Source organism: Phoca vitulina, unplaced genomic scaffold, assembly GCF_004348235.1.
Source record: "Phoca vitulina isolate PV1807 unplaced genomic scaffold, GSC_HSeal_1.0 scaffold4, whole genome shotgun sequence".
Taxonomy (NCBI): domain Eukaryota; kingdom Metazoa; phylum Chordata; class Mammalia; order Carnivora; family Phocidae; genus Phoca; species Phoca vitulina.
In genome coordinates this window covers 82,140,821-82,156,458 of record NW_022589707.1, presented here as the reverse complement: position 1 = coordinate 82,156,458, position 15,638 = coordinate 82,140,821, and the positions used below count along the sequence as shown (strand labels likewise).

Below are 15,638 nucleotides of genomic sequence, written 5' to 3'. Positions count from 1 at the left end.
GTCACAGACATTTAATAACTGGTTTAAACAGAAATATTAAGCAGTCGTGTCTTCCTTTGTTTTAGGGACCAAAAGTTCTTTTTGTTTGTTTGTTTTTGTTTGGTTTTGTTTTTTATAAGCAAGTAACACCAGAAAAGACAGTGACTCCCACATTGAAACAACAACATATTTGTAAGGAATGTTAACTCTACAGCAGCAAATCCAGATCTACTTCTGCCTTAAATGTTTTAATATAGCACATGTTTTCCTCATTACGTTTATGATTACATTTATCATTATAGATAATAGAATACTAAAATTGTCTTAAGGATAAACTGGAGAAATAAAAATCACATCCCTTGAACAAGCTTTTTAAGTCACAAAAGCTAATTAATAACATCTGTTTTCATCTGTCACTCTCTCCTTGGAAAACTAAACAACAAAGGTTCATTCATCTCTACTTTAATTTCACCTTCAGAATTTATCTCTAGGTGTCCGGGTCAGCTGATTGGATTAACTAGGTAATGGGACCCAGCCATTTGGCCTTTATCTCTTACCAGAGTAGAGGATAAAATCCAAGCTCCTTAATGTGCTCCACAAGGCCCCTCATAACCTGGCTCTGTTCCCCACCCCCACCCCAGCCTCACTGCTCACCACTTTTTCCCTTACTCACTTAAGTGGAGAAAGATCATGTGTTCTAATGGTACAGATCTCTCCTGTTCACCTGAATACTTCTGTGCCAGGTAGAGAAGGATGCTCAAGCCTCCTTTTGTATATGGTATAGACTTGGAGGAATGGGTTCAAGGATCCTGCTCTGCTAGATTCACCACAAATGGAAGAGCAAGGAAGTCAATTCACCCGGAAGGGGTAGGGTTGACTGCTTGGATCAACATGCAAAGATCAGAGCCTTTCCTCAGCTCTGTGGCAATGCCACCTTGTTCACAGCTGCTTTGAAGAGAGCTGCAATGACCTGAATGTGTCTCCCTCAAATTTATGTCCATAAAATACCATAAATCCCAAATGATGGTATTTGGGAGTGGGAACTTTGAGAGGTGATGAGGTCAGGAGAGTGGAGCCCTCAGGATGGGATTAGTACCCTTACAAGAAGAGGCCAGAGAGCCAGCTAGGTGAGGACGAAACAGGAAGACAACCCTCTGTAAATAAGGAAGAGGGCCCTGGCCACGAACTTGACCATGCTGGCACACTGCTCTCAGACTTCTAGGTTCCAGAACTGTGAGAAATAAATGTCTGTTGTGGAAGCCACCCAGCGTATGGTAATTTGTTACAGCAGCCTGAACTAAGGTAAGAGCCATACCTGGTTTCCCTTCTGAAGAATCTCTGCCAATTTGTAGCACTGGTCGGTCAAGAATTTGTACCATTCTCTTTCATCTAAACAGTGACCTTCAGATGCTCCTGCTGTGAGGTGTAGAGCTCCTCCGTGACCGGGATGGTAATGAGTAAGAATGAAAAAGAATTGCAAACAAATTTTAAATAGAATATTAAGTGGTCAACTTATCTAGGCTGTAGGAAGTGTATTATCAGAGGTGCTCCTCTAAACAAGAACTCAGGATATCTGGGAGTAGTGCAATGTGGAGAGGCGTGTCTGTGCTTGGAGTGCTTTTTATTTTATTTTATTTTTTTGAAGATTTTATTTATTAGAGACAGCAGGAGCCTGGGCAGGGGGGCGGGGGGGGAGGAGGTGGGCAGAAGGAGAAGCAGGCTCCCTGCTGAGCACAGAACCTGAAGTGGGGCTCAATCCAAGGACCGTGGGATCATGACCTGAGCCCAAGGCAGACGCTTAACCAATTGAGCTACCCAGGCGCCCCTGGAGTGTTTTTTAAAATGGGCCCTCCGAAGGAATCTTGTGCTGAAGATACAGTTAAGCATCTTGATTGTGGTGGGGTTTACGCTGTACATGGGATAAAACTGCATAGAGCTACACGCACAAACACACACATACACAAATGAGTGTATGTGTAACTGGCAAAATGTGAATAAACTCTGTGGTTTGTACTAGTGTCAATGTCATGAGTTGTATATTGTACTTATTGTCGTTACAGCAGATGTTAACCCTGGGGGAGGCTAGGTGAAGGGTACAGTGGAATCTGGCTGCACATTTCTTTGCAAATTCCTGCGAATCCATAATTATCTCAAAAAGTTGTTTGTTTAAGTTGGGCAGGGGGTACTCAGTACTGGAGCACTTGATCTAAAACAGTGCACGGGGGATGACCTTCAGGCTAGATCTCATGCAAAAACAGTTCTTCCATGTCCAGGCCCAAAGATGTCCCTGAAGAAAAGGATGAAGTGGGCTACCTTTGTCAGCAGATTGAAAATGAGTATAGAGCCTAGGAGAGCCTCCAGCTCTGTGAAGCTCTGTGTGCATCCAAGTGGATCCCCAGCCCCTTTTCTGGAAACCTGTAGGGCAAGCAGGTAGATAAGGCAGGTGAGCTGTGGTAAGCACCAGGAACAGGCCTGCAAGCCCAGGAAACTCTGAACCACTGTATACTAATCTGATTGCTGTTCCCAACCCATATTGGCCTTGGTTAGCATCACTGCAGCTTAATTCAGTCTTCCAGCAATATTTATTAAGCACCTACTGTGCACCCTGCATTCTTCACTCCTTGCCTCACACCATATACAAAAATTAACTCCAGATATATGTCTAAATGTGAGAAGTAAAAAAAAGTTTTGTCAGAAAACATGGGAAAATATCTTCATTATCTTAAGCAAAGATTTCTTAAACTATATACCCCCCCCCAAAAAAGCTAACCATTAAGGAGAAAAATGATAAACTGAACTACATTAAAGTTAAAAAGGCACGATTAAGTCTGAAAAGCTAATCCACAGGATATGATGTGGGGCCGCCTTGAGTGGTCAAGAAAGAAATCTTGAGACATTTTCAGTGCAAAAAGGGGCTTTTATTATAGCACAGGGACAGGGCCGGTGGGTAGAAAGAACTGCCCTGAGATTGTGAGGAATGACTGATTATATACTTTTGGTTATTGGGGGTTAGGGATAGCATAAGTCTCTCAAGGAATTTGGAAGCAAGGCTTCCAGGACCTTGAGGGGCTAGTTGCTGTTAAGATAAGGTTATTTACTACTGTCTAGTAAGACAGTAGTCATGAGACCCTTCAGATGTGTATCAGTGGGTCATATGTTTCAAGGATGATTGCTAATCACATCCAGTGGGGGATGTTTACGATTATCAGGGGGACGTAACACCAGAGCAAAGCTATAGTGATAAAACATTAAAGGTTCCCTTGAGGGAACTGTAGGAGTGTTACAATCTGTATGCTTCAGGAATCCTGGCTGGAGACTGTGATCTGCAGCAAAGTCCAACCTTTGCTCCTTTTTCTCCCATCAAATAGAATAAGATATTTGTAATACATATTTCTACCTGCTGGGGAGAACGAATTTCCTCTGCCCTTCAAGATCCTTCTAGCTGGAGTAATAATCAACTTGATTTAAGACAGTTTAACAGGAGAAAATTAAATTTAATTTTGTACATACAGGGAATCCACACAGACGTGGAGATTCCAAAGACAGGTGAAAAGAGGTACATATGTCATTCTGAACTGAGGAGAAAGGGGTAGGGGTCTGGCGCCTCAAAGGGATGGAATGCAATAAGGAAGATGAGTGAGTAAATGAGTGTTAAATGTTTGCGGGGCCACTCAGAAACAATGGGACACAGAGGACTTTGATTAAATAGGCCTTGCTAGGTCTCTCCCTGTCTACCCTACCTAGTTCATATCATAATATAATTATCTATGGTGACAGCTCTCTTCCTGAGTAGGTCATCTATCTAAATTCTTTTAGGCAGCTGTAGGGGAGGTAAAGAGCTTTTCCTGAATCTGCTGGGTTTTGATTGCTTTTAATTCAAAAATAATCTTCATGCCAAAGTGGCCCATTTTGGGGCAGCCTGCCCTTGGCCCCTACACAACAAAGGATTTGTATCCTTACCATATAAACTCTTACAAGGCCATTAGAAAAAGGCAGATGACCAAAAAGAAAAATTGGCAAAAGGCTTGGGCAGACAATTCACAAAAGGGGATATTTAAATAATGATAAACATCTGAGAAAGACACTCAACTTCTTTAGGCAAATTAAAACCACAGTATGATACTACTACACACCCATAAGAATGGCTCAAATGGAGGGGCACCCGGGTGGCTCAGTTGGTTAAGTGTCCTCTTGATTTTCAGCTCAGGTCATGATCTCAGGATCCTGGGATTGAGCCCCATGTCGGGCTCTGTACTCAGCAGGGAGTCTGCTTGAGGATTCTCTCTCTCCCTCTCCCTCTGCCTCTACCCCCACTTGTGCTCTCTCTCTCAAAAAATAAATAAATCTTTAAAAAAAAATATCTCAGATGGAGAAGACACACAAACCAAGTGTTGACAAAAATGTGTAGCAACTGGAACTCTTAATGTCACAGCTGAAAGAAGTATAAGTTGGTGCAATGCTTTGGAAAACAGTCTGCTATAGATACTAGATATCTACTGCAGTATCTACTGAAGCAAAATGTGTACACGACCCAGCAAATCCATTCCCAGGTGGATACTTCACCAAATTGTGTGCATATTTTCACCAAAAAACAGAACAAAAACGAGAATGTTTGCAGGAGCACTATTCATGAAAGCCAAAAGATGAAAACACAAATGTTCACAAACAGTAGGATGGATAAATAAGTGGTCATAAATTCAGCAAAATACCTTACAGCAGTGAGAACAAAGGATTGCTATGTGCAATAACATGGATCTCACAATTGTAATGTTGAATGGAGTGAGACACAAAAAAGACGGAGAAAAAAAGAAATAATCTTGTTTGATTCCTTTTATTTGAACTTCAAAAAAACAAGTTGTGGAAGCTGCTTTTAGGGAAACAGGCTTGAGCGATGGAAGGTAGAAAAGGCCCACAGTGACCCCCTCGCAGGCCCGTCAGGCGACCCACCTCAAAATATCAATAGGCCCTAACTAACCAATGGGCTACTTACAACTAGGCAGTTACCAAAAAAGGGAAGATACCATATGTCACCATACCTCCTTCCCTTCCCCCTTTAAAAACAGCCCCTACACACTGCCTCATGGCAGACAGCCTCTCTTCTGCTGTCCTGCCCACCACTCCCTTGTGTGTATTTCAATAAACTCCTATCTCCTTTGTTCTTCCTCAAGTGAATTCTTTCAACCTTCCATGCCATCGCTTCCACCGATCCTTGCCCCAATTTGGGGGCCCACATCCGATCAGACAGACACATTGAGACATCACACAGGTGTTAGGAGTTAGCCCTTGGGCGGGAGCTGGAGAGGGTTTCTGGGCTGCTGGTTATGTTCTGCTTATTGACCTGGGTGCTGCCTATACTGGCGTCCTTGTTTTGTGAAAATTCCTTAAGCAGCACACTACACTTTGTATCCTTTTGATATGTACGAATGTTGTACCAGTGTGAAAGTTTGCTTAAGGGGCACTTGGGTGGCTCAGTCCACTAAGCATCTGCCTTCAGCTCAGGTCATGATCTCAGGGTCCTGGGATCGAGCCCCATGTAGGTCTCCCTGCTCAGCGAGGAGCCTGCTTAGCGAGGAGCCTGCTTCTCCCTCTCCCTCTGCCCCTCCCTCACACCCACTTGTGATTTCTCTCTCTCAAATAAATAAAATCTTAAAAAAAAGTTTGCTTAAAATAATGAAAATCATTGCACAGAATAAACTGGACATACCTGGGTAAGAATTACAAGAATTAACTGAGATTAGGGCGCCTGGGTGGCTCAGTTGGTTAAGCGTCTGCCTTTGGTTCAGGTCATGATCCCAGGGTCCTGGGATCGAGTCCAGCTTCGGGCTCCCTGATCTGTGGGGAGTCTGCTTCTCCCTCTCTCTCTGCCCCTCCCCCCTTTTCATTCTCTCTCTCTCTCTCAAATAAATAAAATCTTAAAAAAAAGAATTAACTGAGATTATTTGTAACATTGTTTATTGCATTGAAAAGTCTTTACAAAAAGACATTGCGCACAAACAAATAGAAGTGGAGCTATAAAGAATACAGCAAACTGATGGCTGATGAGAGTAATGGCAAACTTAAAATGTAGCATTTTTATTATATTTAATAGTTTTGTTCAAAAAGGATGCATCAGAGTAGTTTGAAAGGCTACTTTACATTTAATAAAAAATATGTGCAAATATTTCCAAATGTACATGTTTGATTTTTTTCATTTGTTATTGAAATTCATATACAAACATTGGAATCTTATCCTATAGGTTAAAAACATAACAAAAGACAACTTCAATTTCAAGTAAAATCTCCATTGACAATACAGATTTAAAAGTTTGGTTACTATTCACAAAATGCACAGAAAAGACAGTATACCTAGAGTGTGCTTGGGAAGCAAGTCAGACTGTGGTCTTGTAATAGTCACAAGTGGACCCAAGACTTTACAAGACTCTAGCCTTATTATAAAATGGAACTTTGGAATTTCCTTCAACTAATTAAAAAAAAGGGGGGGGCAGTGCATATTTCCTCTATTAAACAGAGGTATTCATCCATTTTCTGCAAGACTGTTATATTCACTCTTAGAAGATTTGTCCTGTTATAGGCAGGTATTGGTGTGGAAATTGGATAATATAATCCTGGTTAGGCTGTTCCCAACAGGGGAGACATCTGTTCTAAATCAGTGAAGGACAGTATAACCCATAAATGAAAGAATATTGTAACATTGCAATCCACTGCAAGTCACTCAAATTCCGGTATGCAGAATGATTTGGGTAAGGGGAAATGACAGGGATGCTTTTAGTTAACCAGTTTGATATGACCACTGATAATAATCCGTCAGAAGTAGATAACTTGTTTCTGATTGTATTTAAGAAACAGAAAGATAAGACATGCTGCCTTTGGATAGCCAAACACATTTGGAAATTTCACACATTTGTGCCAAAGGTACAATATAAATCTCAACCAGGCAAAACAGTATCTTAGTTGGCGACCTGAGTATTTCTTTCTCCCTAGAAATTAAGTACAACTTCATTCACTTCAGTGTGAAATACATGGAAATAGTCCTCAGGACTAAAGACTATATATTATATAATACCTAGAAAATCATTGGCACTCAGAAAAGATTAAGTAAAAATAAAAGATATAAAATGTTCTGGTTTAAAATATGGATTTTTAAAAACCTAAGTATATTCAATGTATATATTCCAAACCAATGTTTTTCTTTTGATATTAAGCTCATTTAGAATGTTCTGTCTTAAAAAACTCATTTTAAACATAGATTTATATACAGGATGTTAACTTTTTAGATTTTTTTTTGGAAAGGTAGTCAGAATTCTGTTAAAGATCACATATTTTACATGCTGCTAAAGTTTTAGAGAAAAATATAAACTCAGTCTTATATCAAAATTTTTTTTGTTCAAAATAACACAATTTTTGCATTAGATTTTAAATAGACCATATCTCTATAGACCTATACACGATGATCATTTCTATTAACTAAGATAAATTAAAGCTGCATTTTTAAGCTAGAGACAGTCTGTCATATATTTTATTTGATCTTAATTGTGATCCATGACTATTATCATATCAAAAAATGATTTCTACAAACCACAATAATCTTATTGCTTCGCTTCTCTGAATCCGTGTTTCTAAACTAGATCAGCCTGGTTCTGTAGCTTTTAAGTGAACCTTTTTTTTCTTTTTTTTAAATTTTGATCTCTGGTTACATATCTGGTCACATATAATCACATTGATTATTAAGTACTAAGTTTGCATTTTAAAAACTTCATTGATGTATTTACTAAAAGTGATTTTTGAAGACTTTTCTTGATAAACGAGTTAATAATTAAATTTCTGCATTTATTCAGTGTAGCCCTACACTGTGACCAGTGCAGCTCATGGGTATCAAGGTCAGTCAGAAATGGATTTCTCTTTAGGATAATCCCTCCTGATATACCTGCCCACGGAGACTGTTGGGGCACACTTAACCCGACTAAACAGAGGTACACCAGTATCCACGAGAACACTGTTAGCAAATCTGTTGTGGGGCGGGGGGCGAGGGGAACAGCAGCATAACATCAGCAGATCTGGACATGGCTGAATCACCTGGATAATTCTCCTCACCATTTCGCACATTTTAGAGGTAGGCTATTTATTTTATGAATAAAGCCTTCAAAAAAAATTCTTAGTGGTTCTCTTTCATAGGTTAAGAGGTTAAAAAAAATTGAAGAGGTTTGAAAATCAAATGGAAAGAGAATGAGTGTTTCAAGTCCAAAGAAATAGTCAATGCAGAAAATGTTTGCATAGAATGACACTGGTGGGTGAATTCTGCCTTGCAGTCCTTGCTTATAGCAATCTCCTGAGCCGGCGTTCAGGAAGCAAGACTACGCATAGCCTGTGCAAACGAAGGGGAAACAGTGTTCATACAAATGAATTCTCCTTTAGTCTAATGCTCTTTGTTTTTTACAAATATGATTTGATAGTTTGGGTTACTCACATTACTCATCTTAGGTGTGTATAGGGTAAAAACTTAATTTTGTACCTCATCATTCTTAGATTTATTTAAAAGCAACAAGTACTATTTATCAAGCACTTTACTATGTACAAGAGTACATAGTACTTTTACATGCATCCTTTAATTTTCACAACTCTGTGAAGTATTACTATTTCCATTTCACATGAAGAAACTGAAATGAAGACATGATCGGTAATTTTCCCCAGGCTACACAGCCAGTAACTATTAGATTTGGGGATGGCACACATATCTGTCTGGTTCTAAGGCTCATACCCTCTACATCTGGTACTAATGATGGACTCTATGTTGGTTAATTGAATTTAAATAATAAAAAAATTTAAAAAATACAGCTCATACCCTCAAAACCACTCCACTCTACTCCTTTGCTACCTACAGGAACCCTAACTAAATGATCCTTTTATGTTACCTGAATAATGATGCCATTAATTTATGTGGCAATCTGAAAATACTTCTGTAATGTGGCAAGTTCTTAAGTTCCAATTGTTTTAAAAGATTTTATTTATTTATTTGCTAGAGAGAGAGAGCGAGAGCACAAGCAGGGGGAGCAGCAGGCAGAGGGAGAAGCTGGCTCACCGCTGAGCAGGGAGCCCAATGTGGGACTCAATCCCAGGACCCTGGGATCACGACCTGAGCCGAAGGCAGACGCTTAACGACTGAGCCACCCAGGCATCCCTTTAAGTTTGAATTTGATGAGTTTTTACTCAACTAAGCCTTATAACCACACTCATAAACTAATAAAGCTGGAAGTACTTCTACGCTCAAGAATGACATCCCAGGGGAGCCTGGGTGACTCAGTCGTTAAGCATCTGCCTTCGGCTCAGGTCATGATCCCAGGGTCCTGGGACCGAGCCCCGTGTCAGGCTCCCTGCTCAGCGGGAAGCCTGCTTCTCCCTCTCCCACTCCCCCTGCTTGTGTTCCCTCTCTCGCTGTCTCTCTCTGGCAAATAAATAAATAAAATCTTATTAAAAAAAAAAGAAGGACATTTCCAGACTCACTAAGCTGGTGGACTAAGGATGCAGGACCTCTGATTTTCACCCTAGCAATGTATTTTCTCCACAAAAATCTCTGCCTGTCAGCCTCACTGCCTGATTATACCATAGGGGTTCAAATATTATTCTTCTCGACATCTTTTATCAAGATCTGGAATAAGGCAGAGAAGGCATGCTAATCAGATTTGCCTATGACACCAGTAGGATGGATAGTTAATATGCTGGGTGATGAGTTCAGAATTTGAAACTATATCCATAAACTAGAACCAACAAGATGTAATCTAGCAAAAATATGTGTAACCCTGCATTAGGGTAAAAAACCAATTACATAACTATAAATGGGGAGCCTAGCTGGGCCATAGTTTGTGTAAAATGACCAAGTTTTTTGTTGGCCCCTGCTCAATAGAAGCCAAGATTTTGAGGAGTGCCTGGGTGACTCAGCCAGTTAAGCATCTGACTCTTGATATCAGCTCAGTTCATGATCTCAAGGTCGTGAGATCAAGCTCCCTGCGTTGGGCTCCACGGTCAGCAAGAGTCTGCTTGAGAGTCTCTCCTTCTCCCTTTGCCCCTCCCCCGTGCTCACTCTCTCTTTCTCTCAAATAAATAAATAAATCTTTAAAAAAGAAAAAAAGAAGCCAAGATTTTGATGTGGCTGCAATGAAAATAAACACATTTTAAAGTCGCAGTAATAGACATATTTTGACAAGATCAAGGTTGATTGTGGTTGTGTAATCTCCATGCTGACCTAACTCCACCTGGGATTTTGTGTCCCACTCTTGACAAATTTTGCGCCCATGAGGAATAAAGGGAGCTAGAGGAATCTAGCCTGGGGTAGAGTCTGTTGGACCCCTGAGAGCTACTCTCAAATAGGTAAAGGCTGTTCAGTGGGAGGGCTTGTGTTGCTAAAGAAGGCAGACCTCAGTCCACTGGGTAGTTATTAAAGAAAGGCTGCCTCTAGTTTTGGAAGCAAAACTAACACTTGGAGACATCCAATCATGTGACAAACTCCCTTGAAAAGCTTCAGTTGCCAATATCTGGAAATGTTCACACACAAGCTGAGTGAACATCCTTAGGGATGAAGTAGGAGAGATTTCTGCAGGGGCTAGGATGTGGATGTCTTGATATTCCAAGACATCTTTCAACTTTAAAATTCCTATGATCTTCCTTTGTTGCCTGCCCCTCCCCCTGCTTGTGCTCTCGCTCTCTCTCTCTCTGGCAAATAAATAAATAAAATCTTTTACTTGGTGGTGGAGCCACAAAGATTCAGTCAGATACTACGTTTAGGTCAAGGTTCCTAGGAAGAATCTGATGTCCCAATAGCATCAGAAATACATGGGCTCAGTCTCAAGTGGAGGAAGTGTCTTGTTTACCATTATCAGCCAGATGAAGAAAGTTCCGTGAGGTTCCTGTCCCTCACATACTTCTCCTGAAGCTTATAAAACTCCTGGGTTAGAAATTCCCTCCGTCTACCTCTCCCCATCCCACAGTCCTTAGGTGGGGAAGGAAGAAGACATATGCAGAGGCTTAGGTATAAAATCAGGCCCAGTGTGTTGGCTGCTCCCAGTCACTGATTGTGCCTATATGTCTGGGGCAAAAGGTCCCTAAGTACTTAATGTCTTCAAGGGACAATTCTTGTTTTCCATTTTCCCCTTTCTATGAAGCCATCCTTTTGGTATATTTTTAAAAATCATTTTCCCTGAATGGCTTTAGTCAGACATAGTCACTCTGTATTATGCTCTTCAGTCAAGGTTCAATCCAAAGTATTTTCACTGAAGGGAAATAATGATCATACCTCATCCTGGACATCAAGCTCTTCTTCAATCAGCTCTGCTTCCATTAATTCAAGAGGATCTTTACAGTCTTGGATGAGAGTAATCTTGACCAAGAGAACAGAGAATATTTATTGGAAAGACAATGACATCAGCCCACCCTGACACTCCTCTGGAAATCATTTGAAGCTTTGCTGGTGCTTGTCATCTATAATCTCCATACCGCATAATCCTTTTCAGCTTTCTTGTTCTTTTATATTTCCCACCTCAGGATTTTTCCTCGTACTAATTTTTCACATTCAAGTGTGAACTGGCATGGCTCTCCACTGTCTCAGCTCCTTCTCAGCTCTCTTCCCCAACCTCTGAAGTGTGTACTGCTTCCCGAGTCACCCTGTCTGCCTAAATGACTCAGCAGCCAATCGTGTTTCTCCTTCAGTGGTGGAGCTGAGAGCACTTAGTACCCCATCGAGCACGCAGTGAGTGCCCAGTGAAGGGCTTGTGACTGATGGCAATAAGCCGTCCCTGGCTGAATTGGATGAAAATTAATTTTATTGGAAATGGAAGCCAGAGTGTACGGACCACACAGGTTGGTTGTTCGGGGAAGTTCTGCTTTTTAGCAGTAGTATGCAATTTAATCTTCCACACAGAGGAGACCAATAACAATTTGGGCCTTGGCTTATGTATGAAGAAGGATATTTCTAAAGCAACTCCAGATGTGTATCAAGGCAAGGGTAGTGTTTCAAAGTGCTTTTGAGTGACTTTGCATCTCAGAAATAAATAACCCAATTCTCTTTGCTCAGGGGGAAATGCATTAGAGACTTAAGTCCCTGTGCAGGTGGTCATGACATAAAAGTTAGGGGACAGGTAGAACCACCAGTTGAGGCTATCCTGGGATAATCCTTGTGATGGTCAAATAAAAGGACAGGGAGAGGGTCACACCACTGCATCCACAATATCCAAACACGCAAGTTATGTTTCTTGAAGAGAAGGAAAGTACCACAGGCAAGATTTATCATCATTTGCTATCCATCTACCGGGTATGGGGCTTTGGGCTAGACAGTGAGGGCATATAGAAGTAAAAGTTCCTGGTGTGACAGGTCATCCGGACTGCTCAACCCTCTGCCCAGTGAACCAGTAAGTGTATGATACAAGCGTTCAGTGATACTCAGTCTAACACTTGTTCAGGGCCAAAAAAATCCATCCCAGCCACTCACAAGGCCTCCCTGTTGGCAGACAAGATTGAGTCTAACCCTGGAAGGGGCACTCTTGGTCAGTGGTTTCTGCGGCATTCCTGGCCTGAGACCTTGAATCAGAAATAGAGTAAAAACAAATAACGAAACAACCATTTTCATGTTGAGAAAGAATTTGACACCTCACTTTAAATATTTCCAATGTGAGGGATTTTTTTTTTAGATGCTTTGTATGATCCTGCTTTGTTGTTGTTGTTGTTACCTATGGGTTAGAGAATTTTAAGTTAGAAAATAGAAAAAGGTTTATGAGTTTTCAAAGATCAGCATCTTGCATGTAGCTTGCTTGCTTTCTTCTTCTTCTTCTTCTTTTTTTTTTTGACATTTGTGGTTTTACTACTTTTTTTCTTTTATGTATTTCAGATCCACACCTTGGTATTTAGTACTAATATTTTCCCCAGCAGCATTAAGCAGTCTCTCCACTAACAAGAGCTGAAGAGAATAATGCACCATTGTTTTCTAAATTAATTTTACTTCAAACATCAACTTCCAATCTACAATAAAAATCTACTCATCCTAATGTTTAAAAAGAAGGAACCAATTGAAAATATAGTACACTGTGTCACTGGAGTAATTACTATTGTTGTTATTTTATAAGTATTTGTTTTAGTTGCCCAGATTCACTGTCAGAAGGTCCATGAAAGAAGAGGTTCTTGGACCAGGCCCAGTGACCCAGCCCAATGACCTGTCCAATGACCCAGTCTGAAATGCTTGGCTCTCTGGGGGATACGTCTGGAGAGTTGACAAAATAGGGAGGCTCATGGGAAACAAGGGTCTATTCTATTTTGTTGGAAAGAATTAACTCTGGGCTGATTCATGACTTTTCTTTTTTCCTTTTTCAAAGATAACTTATGACCTAATGGATCCTATTTAAAGACATTTATCATCGAGATTTTCCAGATGGCTGAAGATTTAAACTGTATTGTGCGTCGTATACACAAATGACAGAAAATCCAAGACTCACCACCTATATTCTAAAAAGGCATTATTACAGCTAATGCCTATTTTTATTGGTAAACCCACACATTATAAAATTGATATGTATCAGGTACTACCAGGTGCTTTCCTATAAACTATCATATTTAGTCATCATATCAACCTAGTAAGGTAAATGTTTTTACTCCCATTTTAATGATGAGAAAAGTGAGGCTCCGAGAAGTTAAGCAGGTGGCTCTAAATCCTAGGAGGCTGGGATTCAAAACTAGATTTGTGCAGTTTTTGCTCTTTATAGAAATCGTGGTAGTTTAGGGAAGATACCTATGTAGAAAGGTTAAATGTTTACCGTTTCTAAAATGGAATCTTGACCCTCTCGAGATTTAACCTGGTTCTGTAGATGGAGGACAGCATCATGGACGGTCAAGAAGAATATGTCCTTTCTAATGTTATCATTAAAGAAACCGCACTTCTCCAGTTTTTCTATCACATGATCTTCAAAAGAAAGAATGTTCAGTCTCTAGGAAAGCACGTTTTTGTAACATCAGCCAATACTACATTTTGTCAGCTCCTCCTTTTAATTGTTTTCCCCCCATTTTCAAAACGTGACCCTGCTCTAAACTGGCTGAGTTTCTATTCCAAAAGAACCTGGAATGGTTGTACCATAACTGGTTGCTTTAGACAGCCTTGGTTCCCGACCATCTTGTTGTTGCCAGTGAACCCGTCCTCAGGCTGCTAGGAGCCTGGATGCTAATGGCTCACAGCTGGGCCTTCTCTGAAGAATTTTCCTTGGCCACCAGTTTATACCCCAACCTTGGGTGGCCTACAGCCCTTAACTGACTGATATGGGGGTACAAAGACTGGCCTGCTTGCCTCAGGAAGGATAACCCCGTGATGCTCTTCCTGCTGTGTGCCCCCTATGACATCAGGCTCAGGTAGACTTCTAAAACCATGGCTTTGTCCAGCCTCTTCCATTAGCCCCTCCCGAATTTCTCAGGCATACTCTCAATAAATCACTTGTGCAAGAATCCTTATCTCAGGGCCTGCTTCTAGACAACTCAGCCTAAGCGCTAGCATTTTCCTACATACATACACTTGTGCATAGACAGACACAGACTCAGACCCTAGAGGATTCTCTACTTCTAAGGGATCCAAATCATCCCCATGGTAAATTTTTCCCATTGACCCTGCACTGCTGTCAGGACGTGGCTCACCAGCTCTACTAAACAAATTGGAAGTAATATCTTTCCAGGTTCCAAAAGGCCCTCAGAGGAATTGCACAATGGGTAGAGTTTCTGTTTGTGGCACTGAAAAATTTTGGGAACCAGTCATTGTAATGGTTGAAAAACACTGTGACTCTACTTAATGCCACTGACTTAACTGTATACATCAGCGTGACTAAAATGGCCACTTTCATGTTATACATCTTTTACCCCAATAAAACATAGTTTTTAAAAAAAAGGTCTCTTTGGACATTGTGCACCCACATTCCAAGGTAGAAGAAAGGGCTTAGGAGAAAGTCTTAGAGGTAGATATATTTGTACATGCACTTACCTTGAAGGGATGCAAAGTACACATTTACATCAATTCTGTGAAATTCTTTGACAATCTAAAAATGTAAAAAAGAATTTGTAACAGTGAGGGACTTTATCTGCCCATAATTCAGTAGCATTCCATTACTTGCTCAGGAGAAACGTGAACACTTTCATGGTTAACCAGGACTTCGAGGAAAGTTGATTATTGGAGAAAAGTTCATTCTTGGAAAACCAGAGAGGTTTTCTCTGACCTACAATGATGGTAGGACTAGGGATGAAAAGGCCATGTCTCCAGAGGTGGCAGCATCTAGCACACAATAATAGCACAGTGCTGGACAGCACAGAGGCGCTTCAACAATATTCGCACAAGAAAGGGAAGAAAATACAGGAGGCTTCCTAACACAGCCCCTGCTGATTGGAGACAAGAGTATACATTTGTATCTTTGAATGGAAGACATGTAAGTATGGATATGTGGCCACTGGATGCCAAATGTAAAAAACTGACCTAAAAAGTCCTCTGTATTTTGACTCTATCATTGTGAATGTCCTGATTGTGATTTCTGTACTTTAGTATTGCAAGATGTTACCATGAGGAGAAATTGGGGAAGGGGTACATAGGCTCTCTCTGTATTATTTCTTACAACTCCATGTGAATCTACAATTATCTCAAAATAAAAAATTTA

At 40.6% G+C, this 15,638-nt stretch overlaps 1 protein-coding gene across 3 annotated transcripts in view; it reads right to left on the bottom strand.

The window, feature by feature from the left end:
* Positions 1-5,909: 5,909 nt before the first annotated feature.
* SLC26A4 (solute carrier family 26 member 4) overlaps positions 5,910-15,638 on the bottom strand; it is a 48,812-nt gene continuing 39,083 nt past the window's right edge. For 2 of the 3 annotated variants that reach the window (XM_032402384.1, XM_032402383.1), the window contains exons 18-21: positions 14,975-15,029; positions 13,770-13,915; positions 11,264-11,347; positions 5,910-8,341 (exon numbers count right to left, since the gene is read on the bottom strand). In XM_032402384.1, coding sequence (XP_032258275.1) covers positions 8,318-8,341; positions 11,264-11,347; positions 13,770-13,915; positions 14,975-15,029 — 309 coding nt within the window. In that variant the 3' untranslated portion in view covers positions 5,910-8,317. Of the gene's footprint in view, positions 8,342-11,263; positions 11,348-13,769; positions 13,941-14,974; positions 15,030-15,638 lie in introns of those variants that run through there. The other variant, XM_032402385.1, reaches the window with a different exon arrangement.